The 20,915-nt window shown below is 32.3% G+C and overlaps 1 protein-coding gene across 1 annotated transcript; it reads right to left on the reverse strand.

The window, feature by feature from the left end:
- Window positions 1-10,466: 10,466 nt before the first annotated feature.
- On the reverse strand, window positions 10,467-16,398 carry LOC114414522 (probable ADP-ribosylation factor GTPase-activating protein AGD8). The gene is made up of 7 exons (XM_028378815.1): window positions 15,994-16,398; window positions 15,688-15,806; window positions 13,386-13,818; window positions 13,030-13,287; window positions 11,960-12,085; window positions 11,023-11,121; window positions 10,467-10,874 (listed from the first exon to the last, which is right to left on the reverse strand). Exons 1-7 carry the CDS (start codon window positions 16,060-16,062, stop codon window positions 10,767-10,769), a joined length of 1,212 nt encoding a protein of 403 aa, XP_028234616.1. The 5' UTR covers window positions 16,063-16,398; the 3' UTR covers window positions 10,467-10,766.
- Window positions 16,399-20,915: the final 4,517 nt, after the last annotated feature.

The raw sequence follows: 20,915 nt of genomic DNA on the forward strand, positions 1-20,915 counted from the left end.
CAAAGAAAACATAGACAAAGAAACAAAGAAAACAAACCTATTTGAGATAAAAATAAAAAATCGCAGCTTTAGTGTCTTCTTCCACCTTCTCTGCATACAATAGCAAAGGTATTGTGAGAAGTCAAAACACAAAATAAAAAAATTTAAGCTTTTGTATTGTGAGAAGTCACAAAGAAAACGAACTTGTACTCAGAGTTTTGAGATAAAAATGGGAGCTTTAGTGTGTTCTTCCACCAAGAACATGGTATAGAAATGCAAACCTGGATAGGAACGCAAATACGATATCATTGTCATGGTATCTGAGATAAAAATCAGTTTTGGTGTTAAAAATCACAGCATTTAAAAAAAATGAAAAAGAATAAAAGAGAAATAAAAAGAAATCAGCAACAACTCTTGTAGCAAAAATGACAGAAGATAAATTTTTTTAAAAAAGGATAAAAAATGACACCTTTATTCTTCAACACCTTTAGCCTGTCCCAAAAATCAAACCACAAAATCATACCACAAAAAATTAGACAAAAAAAAACGAGAAAAAATAGATAAAAATGGAATCTTTATTCTTCAACACCGCCATGTGAATCATATTGTTGCGAAAAATCAGCAACAACTCTTGTAGCAAAAATGACAGAAGATCATTTTAAAAAGAACGAAAAAAGAACTGAAGAGAAACAATAAGAAATCAGCAACAACTCTCGTAGCAAAAATGGCAGGAGATAATTTTCTTTAAAAAAATGAAAAAGAACAGAGTAGTAACCTTGAGTCTTTTAAAAAAAATGAAAAAGAACAAAGCAGTAACCTCGAGTCCTATTGTTGCAACCCTTGCATGGGTAAAGCGTCGTAACCTTCAACACCGCTGTTAGCTTGTCCAAAAAATCATACTACAAAAAATCAGACCACAAAAAATTAGACAAAAAAGGGGGAAAATAGATAAAAATGGAACATTTATTCTTCAATAGCTTGTCCCAACCCTTCCATGGTACCATCGTTAGACTGTCCTAAAAATCAAACCACAAAAAATTAGACAAAAAAAAGGGAAAAATAGAATATTGACGCGATATAGAATATGGACGGACGCAAAAGAAATGGAGGAGAGAGAAGAAAGTTCTGGAATTAAGGGGAATTAAATGGTGTGGTGATATCCGACAATTAAAAAGCAACACGTGTGGCTTGGTGGTACGGAAAAAAAAAACTTGTGAGGAGGCGTGTGAGCATTGAGCAAAATAAAAAAAAATGGCATTGTGATAGCTGGCAGAGCGGGGGCCTTGTTAGTGATAAAAGAATATAGTGAAGGGGCCACTGCATAGAGAAGACAAAGAATTTTTTTTAAAAAAAATTAAAAAGTACCTACAAGGTGTCACAATGAGATACAACAGGCAGTCAGGGCCTTGTTTGTATAAAAGATAGAGAAGATTAGGCATCGATATGTAGCGTCGTAAACCCCATTAGTTACTGCATCTCATCTCATCTCGCTTTCACTTGACATTATTTGCATTCCCATTCAATTTATTATTTATATTTTTCTTTAATTCTCTTCATATTCTTAGCTGTTATATCAAATCTTGGATGAAAAAAATAAAATAACTTTTCTTCAAATTTAAAATATTTTTTAAATTGAAAAATTCCTCTTTTTTGAATTTTTTTACTCGTAATTTTATTTTATATTTAACTTTAATTTAAAAGGATTTATCACTTGGTTCATAATTTGATATATTTTATATTGTTAAGGTGAATTAAATTTAAAGTCTTACTCAAAACATAAATAATAAATCAGACAAACAAGCACACCATTTGTTAGACTTGATTTTCTACATATGTTTATACTTTTTTGTGCAATGCATGCACAAAAAATAATTTATTAAATAACCATAAATAGTAGAAATATATATATAGATAAATGTGTATAGAAAAAAAATTAAATTAAAATTAATATATTCGTCAATATACAATAAGAAAAATAATTTATGTAAACCAGAAAGAAAGAAAAAAAAGACACCTCATTCTTAGTTGTGATAATTTAAAAGAGAATAACATAATTAGAGAAAAAGTGGTGGTTAATTAACCGAGTGTTGATAGTGGTATTTTAGGGGGAATATTAAAAAAAATTAAAAAGATTAATTAACTACGTGTGGGTAAATGTATAATATGAATAAATAATAGTTGCAATGAGGTCTGTGCAAAAAGAAGTATACATATGAAGCGAGACAGTGTGACAATTGCAGGAAAAAAAAAAACTTAGTACCATCAAATTCAAGATGAATTAATATTTATCTATATATAACATAAAAACTGAAAAAAAAACTTATTACGCATAACAATAATAATAATAATATTAATTAAGAGAAACAGTTATAACCTTAACAGAAATGTGACCGCACCATAAAAATGTGAACATTGCATATGTTTTTTTTTTTTTTTCAGGAAACAGAAGGATAAAAAATAATATCTAGGTGCATCAGAAATTATAAACAATATTCAAATTAAAGCATGAAATTACAATAACAAAATAAAAATCCTGACACACATGTGCATCAGAAATATCTATAATGTATATAAAAATCTATAATATTCCTTAAAAAAATATCTATAGTAATTTTGTTGAAATAAAAAATGTAATAACAAAATACAAATGCCGCCACACAGATGCTGTCATGTATGTTTCCATTGGTATATGCAGTTTTAACTTAAAATAATAGTTAATTAAACTAACTTAATGGATACTCATGGCAAAGAACTCTTACATTTCTATGAAGTCTTTCAAAAGGTTTTAAAAAATTAGCATTTTAATGAAGCAAAGAAAAAGTGTTAACAAAACATTAAATTTCTGGGCATAAAATTATTAGGAATAATGTTTCATTCTTATATTATACACTTCTCATTACTCTGCACGAGTTAATTGTTTTGTATGAAAGTTGATAATAAGATGTTAATTATTTATTAAGAGTGTAGTAAAATTAAAGAGAGAATTCTCGAGATAAAATCATTGGAAACATCGTTTGATTTTCTTACTATGCACTAACTTGAATATCAATTATTGATTTTAATTTAATGGACATCATAATAAGATAAATTTATAATATATCAAATTTAACATATTAGAAATATCAAATTTAACATAATAGAAATATTGATTGTCAAACAATGGACAATAGAGATACAGTAGACAAAAGTGGATGTCTAGTTTATACTCTTGACTTCTGTATAAGTTGTTCAATCTTATTTAATCTAGTGGAGCGTCCAGTCGCATAAAAGGGAACATTGATGTTGATGGTTCATAACATAGGTTGTGTTATAATTGTAATTATTTTCTGTTGCAACCGTTTTTTGTTCAGAAGGATCAAGTCTTGAAGGACATGGGAGCTGTTAAACAGATTCTGTGCACGAAAATCAAAAGGGATCGAATCCAGAGAAGCTCTTTTTGTGTCAGAAGAAATACATTCAGAAAGTGTTGAATCATTTTGGGATAGTACCCATATAACTAATATATACTTCTCCAACAATGTTCATTCGTTTATCTAAACTCAATATGATGGAAGCTTGCTTGTGGAGCTTCTATGGAGGCTGGATTTTTGAACTTCAATGAGGTCCTTCAATGGTGATTTTCCACCATGGAGATGCAGCGGAAGGCAAAGGAGAAGAGGAGAGGGGAGGCACCGTCCAGTAGGGAATAAGCCATGGAAGAAGGAGCTTCACCACCAAGAATGTGTCTTGGATAAGAAGCTTGAAAAGGATGCTTTAATGGAGGAAAAGAAAGAGAGAAAGGGGAGCACGAAATTGAAGGAATAAAAGAGGGAGTGAAGTGGAACTTTGAAGTGTGTCTCATTAGATTTTCATTCATCAAAGTTACAACAAGTGTTACACATGCTTCTATTTATAGACTAGGTAGCTTCCTTGAGAAGCTAGACCTTAGCTACACACACCCGTCTAACAACTAAGCTCACCTCCTTGAGAAGTTTCCTTGAGAAGATTCCTAAAGAAGCTAGAGCTTAGCTACACACACCTCTCTAATAGCTAAGTTCACCTCCTTGAGATGAGAAGCTAGAGCTTAGCTACACACCCCCTATAATAGCTAAATTCACCCCATGCCAAAATACATGAAAATATAAAAAAAGTCCATACTACAAAGACTACTCAAAATGCCCTGAAATACAAGGCTAAAACACTATACTACTAGAATGGCCAAAATACAAGGCACAAAAGAAGAAAAAACCTATTCTAATATTTACAAAGAAGAGTGGACCCAACCTTGGCCCATGGGCTCAGAAATCTATCATGAGGTTCATGAGAACCCTACGGCCTTCTTTAGCAGCTCTAACCCAATCCTCTTGGAGTCTTCTATCCAATACCCTTGGGGGTAGGATTGCATCATCCCCTCCACCTTGGAAAGGATTTGACCTCAAATCCTGAGGTTCTTCATACTCTGGGCTCCTTCCCTCGACACCTGTAAAAAGAATAAAAACATATGTATTAGTGGTGTTGGGTATGTTAGAGTAGGGTAAGGTCTGAAAACCCCTTTCATGGATATCTTTCCATGAGGGAACATGGTTCCTCACCAACTCAATGAGTGGTGCTACAAGTATAGAAAAATATGAGACAAACCTTTTGTAAAAGTTTGTTAAGTCATGGTAGCCCTAGATTTCTCTTATACTTGGTGGAGTGGGCCAATCAGGAATGACCTTTATTCTCTTAGGGTCCGTGGAAACCCCTTGATCACTATTTAAAAAATTAAGGAAAGCAATGCAATAAAGCGTACCTTTTTCTGTATTTTCATGTTGATTATTCCTACAAAAAAATACGACAAACCTAAGGTGTCCCATATGAGCACCTAAGTTTGTATTAAAACCAAAAATAAGAACAAACCTACCTAATGAGTCCCTATGTACATGAATCATAAAGATGTTGGGTGCATGACTGATTTTATAAAAGAGGGTTGCAACACTCAACACATTCATCATATCACTTATTTTAGGGATTTGGTGCCTACTAATACCTATTTTGGGTACCAACAAAGCATAAGGATTTAAGCTCTTACGAACGAAACCTTCATCCAACAACTCCTTTACTTGAGGAATAACCCCAAGCCCAAGAGGTGTGGCAGTGCTAACAAGTGTCTTTTTACAAAGGAGAAGATGTGAAGGTTGTCTAAGAGGGGAAGTTTCTTTAATATTTGTCTTTATTTCAAAATGAATTTCCTTCTTAGCTAACCTCTTGGAGGAGAAACTTACCTCCTTACACTCCTCCTTAACCATTAAAGGTTGTCCTTCTTCTTGGGGGTAGATTTCTTCACTAGATTCTTCCTCTTTTGCTTCTTCACTTTCACTAGAGGAAGGTGAAGTAGTAGCCTCATCTTCGCTACTATAAATGTCTTGGCCCCTCATAATCATGGTTTTCTTGGTGGGGCATTGAGAAGTAATGTGCCCTCTTCCAAGACATTTAATGCACTTTATGGAGCTAGTCTTCTCTTGCATACTAGCCTTAAGGGGTTGCTTTTCTATTGTCTTCCCCTTATTATATTTGGGCTTAGAAGGTGTCACCCCTAAGATGCCTTGACCTTGGTCTTTCTTTGGATAAGAGTGAGAGCCATAAGATTTTGAAGTAGACTTCCTTTTAAGTTGTTGCTCTACCCTTATTTCCCAATCTAAGTTAGCCTCTACATTGTCCTTCCCATGGAAGTACGGGAGGTTAATGTTAGTCTCTTGAGGCTTTCTTTCTTTTTCTCTCCAATAGGAGTGAGATCTAAGATGTGCCCTATGCCTTCCTTCATAATAGTCACGAAGTTCTTCACTTAGGCTCTTGCAAGATTTATAACTACTATAGGAGGCATGTTTCTTTTTCTTAACTCTTTTAGTATTTTTCTTCTTTCTTCTTGCTTTATATTCTCTTTTTCATCTTGACTTATTTCTTCCACTCTTTTTTTTTCCATTTTCTTTTCTCTCTTGTTTTTCTTTCCACAACTTAAAGGATCTCAACTCATCTAATATCTTATACAAGGGGTCCTTAGGAGTAGAACCCCCACCATTAACACTAGATGAAGAATAAAGACTCATGTTGATTTCTAAGTTGTGGTTCTTTCTTGTTGGGGGTTTGAAAACAAAAGGTAAAAGAAACTATGGTTGAAACTAGCCAAAATAAACACTAAAAGAGGTGTGAAAAATAAGGTAAAAATTAATTGGTAAAAGACAAGCTATCTAGGCGGTTTGACAATGGAAGGTAAAGGAAATAAGCTATGAAAGTAAGCAAGAAATGTAAACTAGGTGAATCCTAAGAGTGTTTGGATGACCACATTTAAGATTCCCAACAAATCACTCGCAATCCTAAGGAAAAATTGCCTAAAATTGTTATACACAAATGGAAGTTGGGTGACCTATTGGAGGCTCTCAACTTACTTCCAATGAAAGGCCTTTTTGTTACAAAATTTGAAAGCAATGAAAGTAAATTGTCAATTACAAATTACAAAAAGGTCCTCAATTTTGGTGGTTGTTCTCTCTTTGGTGATTCAATCAATTTGGAGTGCTTCTTAGTCCAATAGCTCTTAAGGTGGTTGGCCCCTTGCTTCTTGACTCAAATTCTTCAAGGGATGGCACCAATCCTCCTTTCCAATTCCCTATATGGCAACTCACAAACAAGGAAACAAAGAGACAAGCAATAACCAAAGACCAAAAAAAAAATGAAATGAAAGCTAAACCAATGGAGTTTTAACAAGACAATTTTTAAGGATTATTCAACAATTAAAGCAATGAAAAGGACATAGAAGCAAGCTAGGACTCAAAAAGAAACTTAGAATGGCTCTAGAGTAGAGTGAAAAAAACTAAAAAAAAAGACTCAACAAACCTCTAGCTTTGACACTTGTTTTCACACTAATTTTCAATTGAAATTTCGGAACTAAGATTGGTATAAAATAGGCATCAATTATAGAATAAATTTTGAGCCAAAACAACAAGCACACTTCCCTTTTCACATTTTTTTTTCTGGATACTGATTTTTAGGCCAACTTGTATGATTTTTAGTATTTTTTATTTTTATCCAAATCACTTGGTTCTTTTTTTATAACTTTTTTCTTGATGTTTAGAAAATTTAGTATAATTTTCAGCTCAAAATTCGAAGTAACCAATTCTCAGTAATTTTTACAAGTTTGTATGTCCAAGCTGTCAGCACCAACGATTTCAGACTTCGAATTTTTTTTTAGCATGGAATATTGATTGCCTTGGGCTTACTTTCAACCTTCCTATGTATGTTGAACTCACTAGGCTTGTTTACCTCAGTTTTAGGAGTTCAATATTCACTTAGAATCAAAATTTCAGCCAGCAATTCATTCACCAAAACTCAAATTCACAACAGACACAATCATAAGTAAACCTAAAAGTTCAAGAAAAGGATCACAATCAAAGACTCTATAAAGCATGAACATGTTAAGGACTAATTAACATGCAAAGATTTGACTCAAATCAAATAATAGACTAAAAGAATTTCATGCACTCATGAACAAATGAGTTAAATAAAGAAACAAGAAAAATAAAATTCAGCACAACATAAGAAATCTTATGTGACAAGTTTAATGACTAGACATGACTTATATGACAAAACTACAATAGGTGAACAAGTCACTCTAGATTTTGGAGGTTTTCTTCTACTTTAATATTTTTGTAAGAATTTTATGGTTTAGGTTTCAGCCACAAAAATAACAAGACAAAACTCAAAGGAACCTAAACTTAACACAATTCATGGTTCAAGAACAAGAACAAGAAATTTGAACCATAGAAAATCAAATCTAGCTTCTATAGCAAGTTTAATAGGTGGAAACTCTAAAGAATCATGTTAAAAAAATTTAGCACAAGACATGTGAGGAGATACATGAAGAAAAATGAAGAAACAACAATGGAAGAGAAGGTAAAGCAAAAAATTAATGGAGGTTTAAGGAGCACCTACTTGAAGCTCTTGTGCTCTGATTACCACTTAATGGAAGCTTGCTTGTGGAGCTTCTATGTAGGTTGAATCTTTGAGCTTCAATGAGGTCCTTCAATGATGATTTTCCACCATGGAGATACAACGGAAGGCAAAGGAGAAGAGGAGAGGGGAGACACCATCCACTAGGGAATAAGCCATGGAAGAATGAGCTTCACTAACAAGAATGTGCCTTGGATAAGAAGCTTGAAGATGATGCTTTAATGGAGGAAAAAAAGAGAGAAGGGGGAAGCACGAAATTGAAGGAATAAAAGAGGGAGAGAAGTGGAACTTTGAAGTGTGTCTCATAAGACTTTCATTCATTAAAGTTACAACAAGTGTTACACATGCTTCTATTTATAGACTAGGTAGCTTCTTTGAGAAGCTTTCTTGAGAAAACTTTCTTGAGAAGCTTCTTTGAGAAAACTTCCTAGAGAAGCTTCTTTGAGAAACTTCCTTGAGAAGCTAGAGCTTAGCTACACACGCCCTTCTAATAATTAAGCTCACCTCTTTGAGAAACTTCCTTGAGAAGATTCCTAAAGAAGCTAGAGCTTAGCTACACACACCTCTCTAATAGCTAAGCTCACCTCCTTGAGATGAAAAGCTAGAGCTTAGCTACACACCCCCTATAATAGCTAAGTTCACCCTCATGCCAAAATACATGAAAATATAAAAAAAGTCCCTACTACAAAAACTACTCAAAATGTCCTGAAATACAAGGCTAAAACCCTATACTACTAGAATGGCAAAAACACAAGGCCCAAAAGAAGAAAAAACCTATTCTAATATTTACAAAGAAGAGTGAACCCAACCTTGGCCCATGGACTCAGAAATCTATCCTGAGGTTCATGAGAACTCTAGGGCCTTCTTTAGCAGTTCTAGCCCAATCCTCTTGGAGTCTTCTATCCAATACCCTTGGGGGATAGAATTGCATCACAATACTACTTAGTCAAAATCAAAGAAGGAATACATGTCATGTGTACTTTATGCAAGTGTTGTAGGGGTAGTCTTATGTATGCTATGGTATGCGTTTGACCAAACCTAGCATAAGCAATCAGTGTTGCGAGTAGTTATATGAGTAATCCTTGAAAGGAACATTGATTAGTTGTTAAACATATACTCAAGTACCTTAAGGGTACAGCTGATATTGAACTCGTCTACCATGGAGACATGGCATATGCTCTCACTCATTATTCAAATTTTGACTATGATGCAGATTTGAATGCAAGGAGAACTATGGTTAGGTACGCATTCACAGTTGACAATTCTCATCACACTTCAACCCACGATGTATAATACATGGCTTTGAAAAAAGCAGCAAGGAAGGAATCTGATTAAAGGTTTGATTAGCAATCTTGAATTTCCATAGGGAAAGGTTATCATTTTCTACATCATTCCGAATACAATTCGCTTTGCACTTTCTATGCTCCATGCTGTTATAAGTCACTCCATTTTTGAAACACAACTTCAGGTAACAACCTTCAGTAACTAACACATGATTACCTACATATAATCGAAGTTGATTCCGTCGTTCATAATTACTTGGAGCTACACAAATAAAAAAAAAGGAATAATATTACCAATATACATATCACAAGACCGCATATGTTTTTCAAGTTAGTGACAACTACATGGTGCGATAAATCTAATTTCGATAAATTATTATTTTTAAATTAAGAGAATTATATAATATTTATAAAAATATCAAGACTTAATCCATTTTTTTCAATAAAAAATCATTAAAGTAAATACCAGAGAGATGTAACACTCAGCCTAAAAAGGCAAGCCGGTTGGTAAATGTAAACAAGAAATCACTCTCACAAAAGTTTAGAGAAACACTCTTTCAACTATTTCAAATTCTGAAAAATTTAAATTCTGAAAAATTTAGAGTGTGTTTGAATGAAGAAATTTAAAATTCTGAAAAATTTTAAATTCTAAGAATTTCAACTATTTCAATTGAAATTTTTATATTTTTAAAATTTTGTGTTTGGACAAAAGAAATTAAAATTGTGAGGGTGAAAGAAAATGAATGTAAAGAGAAGATATGATTGGTGTACTACCAAAGAGAAGAATACTAGCAGGAGAACCGAGACACGACGACATACACCACTACACCTAATCACAACATTCAGTCAACGACTCGACATGACTCAGGCCCTCCGCACCGACAAACACCTCCGCTGCATGATGCATAGCGATGACTGCTCCCCTGACTAATAGGTACAGTTCTACATATCCCCCTACGCCCACACCCGATCAATGCTCCACGAGCTGAGACGGTGTTTTTTAAAGAAGATCATCGACGTAAAGGAAGAGTCACTTGTTCAAGAATGAAGATTATAAAAGAAATACGCAAACGTTTTAGAAGATTCTTATATCAAGAAGAGAATTTCAATTTCTCACCTTTTTAAAAGAAATTGAAATTTCACATTTTTAGTTGTTTAAAATTCTGTTTTAAAATTCCAAAAAAATTAAATTTTTCATAAAAAAATATCCAAACAATGAATTTTAGATTACTAAAATTTAAATTTTCTTATAAATTACTTTCCTCACTTAAAATTCTCTATCCAAACGTACTCGAGTTCACGAGTTCACCCACAATCTGGTGTCGTCTAACCCAAAAAAAGAAAGAAATCTAAAACATTAGCAACATCTAATTGTACCTGTTATACAAAATAGAAACACCCGCCTATATGACAAGCCTGAAAATATAGCATCTTATTTTCTAAAAGAATTGTATATTGAACTCTTCTATTACATTTGAAACATAATTGGCTGGCATATGTAACAAACTCCAAAGATTCTCTTAAATACAGAGCATACACATTTTAGAGGATTCGGTCCTGAAGATCTGTCATCAATGTGGAGGCCAGTGAGCTGAGCTTCTTTCCAGTCTCTCCTGCAATGTTCTTAAGGGAAGAGAGATCCTGTTGTGCCTGCAACACAGAGGGGAGGGAGGCGTACAGCAACCCATCCAACATGAATACAGAAACTAATGTCACTAATTCAATTATCATTTTGTTGTTCAGATGACAAATGACATGAATAATGAAATTCCCAAATCCAGTAAAAGGTAAAGAATACCTGGAAAGATAATCGATTGATGAGGTCACCAGCAGTAAGATCGATGTTGTTGTCTCTTGAGTCACCAAAAAGATCAGCGCTGGAGATGGCACTTGAACCCTGAAATTAACAAGAGGATACAGAGTAAAGTATAAACTTTGAAAACACACCCTCTTAAGAATTCATTCAAGCTTGGCAACAACTCATCTAAACAGTACATAAAACAGACGCATTCTTCCCTCATAAATGAGGAAATTTAGTCGGTACAAGAGAAACATTATGAAGTCAAAGGAAAATAAGAAATCCTTCTAAACAAAAGAGCAAAACATTAACAAAGAAATCAACCGAACAAAGCTTCCCAATCCTTCAACATGTCTATTAGTGAAATCACATTACAAGGGCCATGTGCTTTTATACCAAATAGAAAATAGATGCCAAACCTAATCGTATCCCAAACATAAGAATGTGCCAAAGAAACCTTAAATCATAGTTGCCAATCCCGCCATAGCAGAGTGGAGTGGCCGACCCCAAAACTGGGAAAGCGGGATGACTGCTATTTTAATTTTTTTACATATAAAAATAATTAATATAACTCAAAATTCATGTATTGACTGAAAGTTATCATGACTAACTAACTAAAATACCCTCATTTTTATACCCTCAATACAAATTTGAGATGAATGCTAACAACACACTATTATTGCTATTATTGACTGAAAGTTATCAAGGCTCACAAAAATAATGTGAATCCTACTCTCTATTTAATAAGTCTCACTTGTAATTCCATAATTTCCAATAAATTTTTGCCAATGTATGTTGAAAAGAGTCTGCTAGATTGCTAATATTCCTCTTTTGGGGCTTTACTTGTAATAAAGGAGATTGAACATCCGAGATCTACAAAAATGTATTCTCACACTACTAAATATTCCAGCAATTTACTAAAAGAAAGGACACATACCGAAAACTTAGACAAAGTAGCTTGAGAATCCACATCTGCAGCTTTGTTCTGATCTCCAAAAAATTGAGATGAAGAAATAGATTTAGCATTTGAGAACTTCCTTCTTGCTTCGTCAGTTTCCTGAATCTTATGGATACATAGCAAAGCAAAATATGGTGCAGGTTAAATGAATTTCTTAAAAAAAAAAAACCAAGTAGATGTTTTATAGATGATTGGCCACATCTATTTAAGTCAGACGAGATAATAAAAAAATGTTTACAGGTAACAGGAATATCAACCATGTAGATATAATTTTCAAAATAAGAAATAGAACAGTTTTAACCAATCAGTATCTTTCAACCAATCATTAATTTAACTAAAGGTAATCAGTATCTTTCAACCAATCATTGATTTAACTACCAGTTTTAACAACTATTAAGATTTGGTAGCAACATTAATGTGCCCAAACATAATATCTTTTAGTCAGCCCATGACTGTAACATTGCTTACTTCATGATTATACTAATTCAGTTTTAATTACTATTAAAATAGGCAAATTCTAAATGGTCCTATCTAGTTTAAGTTAGTTTCTATCAGTAGCACTTCCCAGTGATTTCATGGTTATATAATTTCAGTTTTAAAGAATATTGAACTCAGGTCACCATGATAAACGATGCAACATAGTTCTGATGATCATATCAAGTTATAATACACAACTTCTGCACCCTGACCAAAAACAAGTCTCCTGGTTTTTGAAATTAAACTGATATCCCTCATAAAATAAATTTAGGAAGTCCATGAATTTTTAGAACATACTTGAAACTCTAATATTTCATGTGATTATTAACATGGAAAGCATATTTAATACATGATTCTATCATTCTATGTGTATGCTAGCATTTATTTTTTACAAAACACTTGAAAACACTTTCTCCCAATGTTGACCATGTTTTGTTCCATGGATCTGTATGATGTAAAAAAATGTTGAAGTGAATGTAGACTAGATATTTATATATAACTTAATCCTGTATGCTAACTGGATGCATAAGAGATAACATTGCAGAGACCAAAGTTGCAAGCATATGGCTTACTTGCACTTTGGAGGAACTTGGCCCAGATTTCTTTGGAAAGCCACCATCCATTCCAAAGTCTGCAAAGAAGCTTGATGACTTTGGTGGAGACACATGACTAAGAACATGAGAACCTCCAGTGTTCAAGTCAGATGATTGGACATTTTCTACATATTCAAACCGAGATGTCGGAGATGGCCCAGCAGGCATACTGTTTGTTGAAGATGGAACTGGAGCAGGGGGTTCCTCAGGCTTCTGCTCATAGAGAGACTCACTTGGCTGCATTTTCATTAGGATAATTAGTGGTCAAATGAAAAACCAACAACCAACAGGCACTTCTAGCATACATCTGCAAACAAAGATAACTATTTACATACCTTTTTAGTGAGTTTACGAGCACCAAGCCCCCCACTCTTCACTGCTTTTTTAGCACCGATAGGTTTCTTAACAGTACCTGAAATTACTGAATGTGAAGCTCTAGGTGAAGAAGTGCTCTCAGGCTTTTCTGGCTTCTCCAGAGTGTTTTCTTTTGGCACTTCATTGGTCTTGACTTCTGGAAGCCCATTAACCCCCTGGGCAGACTGAGAAGCAACAGGTGATGAAGGCAAGCCTCCATCCTCAGCCATACTTTTTGCTACTTCCTTTGAAAGAATTTGCCTATACAAATCTGCAGCTCTAGATGTGTATTTAGCCTCTATTTTACCACCATCAGTCCAACCATGTTGCTTAAAGAAACCATGTGCACGATTGTTTCCTCCAAAGCTCATCGTTTTTAGTTGCTCAGGACTCCATGAGTCTAAATTTGTAGACCTACATATAGAAGAGCATATAGTTATTTACCTATCAATCTTTTTTGTCTTCTTTCTATTCAACAACTTCCTACTTTCTGAATATAGTGTGTTTGTTTCATAGAATAACCAAGTATAAAGTAAAGATGCAGAAGCACAGGGTGTGAAATTTTAATTTAGTTATATAACTACTAAGTATTTCAAATTACTCAAGGAAAGCACAATAACATAACAAACGAGTAAAGCTCCTTGGATCTCATTGAATCTACACATATAGCCTCTACAGATTAAGAAATATGCTTGCTTTCCCTATAATAGATTTCATAAGAGAAATACCTCCAGCCAAAGGTTTTCCAGACATGTGTCCGTAAAGAACCAACTAGTCAATGTACTAATGCTAAGCCATTACCCAAAAGTAATGCATTATACGGCTCAAGTAAAATGTTAAATGAGATAGTGAAACTGCAACAACATTGGCAGGTAGTGTTAAATGAGTAAATGTAGGTCCTCACATTTTTGTGGATGGGTGTAGGTAAAGAAGCTAGTCCAAGAGTGCTTAATAAGGTTTGGTAATTGAAATATTGGTACTTTGCCATATATCATTTGATCTGATGGACATCATGATTCAGAGAAGGATAAACATCATTTTCTTCAAGAAACTAAATATGTTTGAGATAAAGATAAAGGGCTAAATAATATAGAAATTAAACTTTGGTACAGTGGCAAAGTTAAAGGAAAGTTGTATTACAGTGGTTCAAGGCTTTCCACAACTCATGCGTGGTTTTGAACTTTGGAGATCTAAACAAGGAAGGGCAGTCTATTCTTGATTTCTCAATGGCATATGAATTAAAGATTCTCATGGGTGGTTTTGAGCTTTTTGGAGATCTAAACAAGGAACAACAGTCTATTCTTGATTATGTACATTTGTTTTGAGAAGAGGAAGTGAGAAACAAAACACTTTTAAGAGATGAATCTTGAGATCACAAATTGATTTTTTTTTTTTGTAAGGAGTTTTGATTAAAGAGCTTGCAAGGTGATTGCACGAGAGTCTTCTTACTGTACAACATAGGATCTTGATCCTTGACATTCATTTTAAGGGTCCTAAACAGAAAACTCAACAAATTATAAATCTAATAATCAAGTGGCAGTGTCTCAAGAGTGATAGAAAATCCCAGTGGTGAAATAGAAAGTGTTCAAGATAAAGAATCTTGGTGGAATGAAAGTGTTTAAATGGGAGTGCTTAAGGCCTTTCACATGTGCAATAATGCTGAAATTTGGGCAAAATGGAAGGCTAAAAATGAGAAAAGAAAAGGAAAAACCAAGGAAGGATCCAAAGCTTTCGAGTAGTTTTACCAAGATCTTGGAACAACGAATGGAAAATGTAGAATTAATAATTTTGCCAAACATGGGATAAAGAAGTCAAATGCATGGACAAAGGAAATTAAAGAAGGAAAAGCTTTTGTTATCAAAGGACATTGTAAAACAATATTAAAAAACGGATCTCACGGTATAATATCCCTGAAAATTTAGTTTTTAACCGAGTTCAATGACATCATGTAATCTATATACCTAACCTCACCTAGTGAAATATAAGGCTCGTTATTCTTGTTGTAAACCACATATTTAAGGCCAGAGTACAGAGTCTTATTTCATTGACTATTCAAGCTTTAACCAATTGACTTGGAGAAATCCCTAAAAAATGGCACAGCACAGCAATACAACGCAGTGCTCTAAATTCATCCACATGAAACATTCAGACCCCACCAATACACCACACAGCACTCCCAATACAGAATCAGCCACACAATCATATTGCAAACCGATACAAATTTCCGCACATAAAAAATCAACAAACAGATTCACCATTCAAACAAAATCAGCAAAAACTTGCCTCACGAAGCTGATGTGCACGCCGAGACTGCGGTGAACGGCGGAGCAATCGATGCAGAGGAAGATCCCATACGTGACGGACGCCCAGGTAGGGTTCTTCGCATTGCAATCGAAACACATCTGAAATTAAAAAAAAAAAAAAGCCATACAAATTCAAAAATCAAACACACTACCACGGGTATCACAGATCTGAAACCAGATCTCGTAAATCAGAAACCACAAACGAAAAGTTCAGACTATATTAAACGAAATCACGGAACCAACGATTATGCACTCAAATTGAAATTCAAAATTATAAACAAAAAACCTTATTTTCGGACTTCGCCTTGAGCTTTCTGAACACGGTGTTCTTGTCGGTGAAGCCATCGGACGCCATTGGAAGATCAAATCAAAACAGAAAACGAAAACGAAATGGAAATTAAATTTAGAATTTGAATTGAATAGAATTTTTTAAGCTTTTTGGGAATGAATCTCAGGGGTGCTTGAGGGGAACAGGAACACCACCTGAGTAATATAGATTGAGGGGAAGAAAATTTGCAGGCAGAACCGCAAATGTTGTTGTTTCGAGCGTTTGCGTATATATTATATTTATTTGTTTTCGTCGTCTTAAAAAGGAGCTCTTACTAGCGGAAGGAACCGAATTTGAAATGACGGGATTGCCCCCCAGATAAATGAGGGAGGTGTTGTTGGCCCCTGGGTTTTCCGGAGTCGGTGAATGGTTGCTGTCCCTAACCAAAAGAGTTACAAATAAACGTTCTGTTCTGAATTGACCTAAACGTCATCGTCTCCCGCCGTTATAAAATTGTTTTTTGAAGAATGCTGGTGGCCTTCGAGGGTAGAAAATATTAAATATTGAATTCATTTAATGTTGAAAAGTATTCACTAAGTCAAACAAAAAATAGTACATATTTATTCAAATTGCAATTTTGATTCTGATCCGTAATTTTAACTTTCTTTTTTTTTTCAAAATTTTCATTCTATGATTTTTAAAATTCTTAATTTTAATTTAACTCAATTTTGTATACATTTATTTTTAATTTATATATGTTAATTAATTAAATTATATTTAATTATTAAATGTTAATTCCCACCTCATCATAGTGTTAAGTGTTAACACATCATTAATCAGCTGTTAAATTAAATGATCAATGTACCGTAAATTGTTAAAAAAATTGTAATTTAACTTTTTATATAATTAAAATATTTAAGTGGGAAATGATAAATTTTACGAAAAAAATTATTAAAATATTCACAATTTTTTTGGCTTTTTTACTACCATAATTTGAGTTTCTATTTTATATTTTAAAGTACAAAAATCAAGTCAATGAATTTTTGGTGGTTTGAAACTACCAAAATCTAGTCAATGAAAAAGTTAAAATAGTTTTTAAAGTGATTAATGAGTTTTTAATATTTTTTCTGACTTAATTATGATATTTTTAACTACCAAAAGTGTACTTTAAAATATAAAATAGAAAATGAAATTTTGACCGTTAAAAGTTGTTACAAATTACAAATTTCTTATTTCATGATAAGAGCATTTTATGATTTTTAAGGACTAAGAAAATAACTTTAAATTTAGAAAACTAAAAAAATAACTCAACTTTAAAGGACTAAAAATATATTTAAGTCTTTAACTAAATTCTATTTAAAAAAACATCTCAAGCATAGATACTACATATTGCATCATTCATGCAAGTTTTATTTGTGAGAAATAGCATCACTCTTAAAAATATGTTTTTTTCATTCGAATAAATATGCTAATTGATCCTTAATCAAAAGCATATAAACATTTTGTATCATTTAAATTAAACCTCTAATACAATCTTTATTTTTGCTTAAAAAATCTTTTTATTAGTCTCACTATTTTAAATTAATTATTTCAAAATTTAAAAGTTAATGAAACACTAATATTGTTAACAAAAATGAGACTTTTAAAACTTAATGAACCAAACTGAAAAAATAGTAAAACATAAAGACCAAAAGTGGCATTTAGCTTTCTTAATATAAAACAATGTTTAATGTGTTGAAGTTAAGGTTAAATCGTTTCGTTAGTACTCAAGTTCAATTCTTAGTGGAAATAATTCTTAGTTAGACTTTACTTACTTTTCAATCCAATCTCAGATTAGTCAGAATCCATTTTCTTTGATGAATCGGGGGTTAAAACAAAAAAATATAAAACAAGGGGAAATTTGGATAACAAATCTGATTTGTTTTTTGTTTTTAAAAGTTCCATTACAGAGAGCTTATTCTCCACCCGAAAATTGCTATTCTTGGGTGGCTTTTTATAAAATTCAAAACTATCCTTCCTACGGAAGTATGATTCTTTTGTACATGTGTACAATGGAAACATACTTCCATTGCAATGTATGGGATGCAAAAAATAAATACACAATGTAAACATGATTTTGTTATGTATTTTGCCAATAAAATCATGTTTCTATTGTGTAATTTCTTTGCACAATCACTTACATAACAGAAACCTGTTTTTGTTGAGCAAATACATAATAGAAACATGATTCAGTTGTGTATTTTGCTCAACCAAAATGTGTTTCCACTATGTTAATTATTACAATTTTTTAATTAATTATCTATTTATGTTACTTTTTTTAAAGTAATCAAATTAATGATAACATAGTTATCTTTTTTAAATTAAAATTAAATTAAATAAGATACAATTTACCTTTTTAATAAAAGTCAGAGTATGATATAGATTATTATTTTTAATTAAAATTAAAATAATTAGATAAAAGTTACCATTTATAAAAAAAATCAAATTAATTACCAAGTGAATTGCCTTTATTAATAATAATAAATTAATTCTATTAATAATAATCAATCAATTCTATTAATAATAAAAATTTAATTATTATACTGATTTGTATCATAATTAATTCATTTATAATTAAAAAGGGTAATTTGTATCACAATTAATTCAAATTTAAATTAAAAAAGGTAATTTATTTCAAGTAATTTTGTTACTTTTAAAAAAAGGTGATGTGTCATCATTAAGATAATTTTTATTATAATTAATTCAAGAATAATTAAAAAAGATACCCTATATCTACAATTAATTATAATTTTTTCAAAAAAATTTAACAAAATGGAAACATATTTTTGTTGTGTAAGAGGGGTTTAAAAAATTTATAGAACAAAAACATATTATGTTGACAAAATACACAACAAAATCACGTTTTTACTCTATATTTTTTAGCACCCATACATTGCAACAAAAGTATGTTATACAACGGAATCACACTAACAGTCTATCCTGAGAAGAGTATTTTTGGATTTTGCAGAAAAGTCACCCACATAGATGGTGAGAATAATAATTTTGAGGTTGAGAGTAGCAAGTCCCTCATGCATACTTGTGTGGGTACCATGTTAGGCTTAGTGATCTCTACTTACCCAAAGTCTAAAACCATTACCATCATGAGAAGAGTATTTTTGAATTTTGTAAAAAAGTCACCCACGTGGATGGTGAGAATAACAATTTTGAGGTTGAGAGTAGCAAGTCCCTCATGCATACTTGTGTGGGGGCAACTGCTTGGGGCACCAACATTTTTGCTGGGACACCCAACAATTTTTTAAAATATTGAAAATAGCCTTAGTGTAAGTTGCTTTCATTAGATTCCGTTAGCCTCCTTTTCTGAGTGTTTTTTGGTCTCCGGTAGGATACAATGAAGTTGGGTAGTTATTCATCGTCGGAGAAGAAGAAGTACACAAATTTTTTTTAGAAATATATGGATTGTTCATCCATATGGGTTATACCGATTGATGATCCGTAGGTTTTAATTTTTTTTTAATTATAAATAAAATTTTCTGAATTATATATTTAATTTGTTTTGTAGTGTAATTTTTTTTTTGTAATAGTTTTAACAATTTTAGAAATATTGATTTGGTGATATTATTTTATAGTGGTATAAAAAAATGTATTTAGTAATTAGATTGGTAAAAAAAAATGATAATATATATAAACTTTTAAAAATTTCTAAAACCAACATTAGATTGCTTAAAAATTAATTTAGTAATTAATTGAAAATAATTTAGTAATTAGATTGGTAAAAGTAATATTAGATTGCTAAAACAATTTTGTGTATACATTTAACTGAATTATGTATTTTAATATTTATTACAATGATTAATAATCAAACAAATTTGGTATTTTATTGCATGATGTATTTATTAGAATTTATATTATATTTATTGAATGGTGTATTTATTAGAATTTATATGATATTTCAATGAAGATATGTAGTAAAAATGTAGTCTTTGGTTATATGATGTACAATACATTTTTATTTTATTTTTGTATAGAGCTATATTTGTGTCGATAACAAGTGAGGTGATTGTATAATTTTTTATGTTGTATTTTTTTATCATTGAATTTGTTAAATGTTTTATTAAGATGGACGAAGAACAGTGGATGTATGATAGTATCATGTATGAAGAAGTTGATATGAATGTTGAAAATGAGGAACATGCTGGCATAAAAGTAGAACATGTTGATTGCTCTAATGCCTTTAATACTTCTCGGGTATTTGTCTAATTTGTTGTTGGTACAATAATTATATTACATAAATGTTTATTGATCTCAAACCTTTTTTAATTGTGTTATAGTTGTTTGCTAGCCATGATGAAGTTTTACATTGGGCTCGATTGGTGGCTCATGACATTAGATTTGTTGTCGTGATAATGAGGGTAGACACCAATATTGGTGATAGAGGAAGGACCTCATTTTTGTTAATAGCTTGCGAAAGGAGTGGTGTGTATATGTTGGATCGAGTGACCTCAGAATAATTAAGAAGGGGGGTTGAATTAATTATTCCTAAACCTTTACTAATTAAAAATTACTCTTCTAAGACTTTTACTAAATTGTTAAGAGAATGAGGAGTAGAAGAGAAACTTAATAGAAAGTAAAAGCGGAAATTAAATGCACAGCGGAAAGTAAAAGAGTGGGGAAGAAGGAAACAAACACACAAGAGTTTTTATACTGGTTCAACAACAACCCGTGCCTACATCCAGTCCCCAAGCGACATGCGGTCCTTGAGATTTCTTTCAACCTTGTAAAAATCCTTTTACAAGTAAAGATCCACAAGGGATGTACCCTTCCTTGTTCTCTTTGAAACCCTAGTGGATGTACCCTCCACTAGAACTGATCCACAAGAGATGTACCCTCTCTTGTTCTCAGTCAAACCCAAGTAGATGTACCCTCTACTTGTACCACAAAGG

Source organism: Glycine soja, chromosome 1 (assembly GCF_004193775.1).
Source record: "Glycine soja cultivar W05 chromosome 1, ASM419377v2, whole genome shotgun sequence".
NCBI classification, from domain to species: Eukaryota; Viridiplantae; Streptophyta; class Magnoliopsida; order Fabales; family Fabaceae; genus Glycine; species Glycine soja.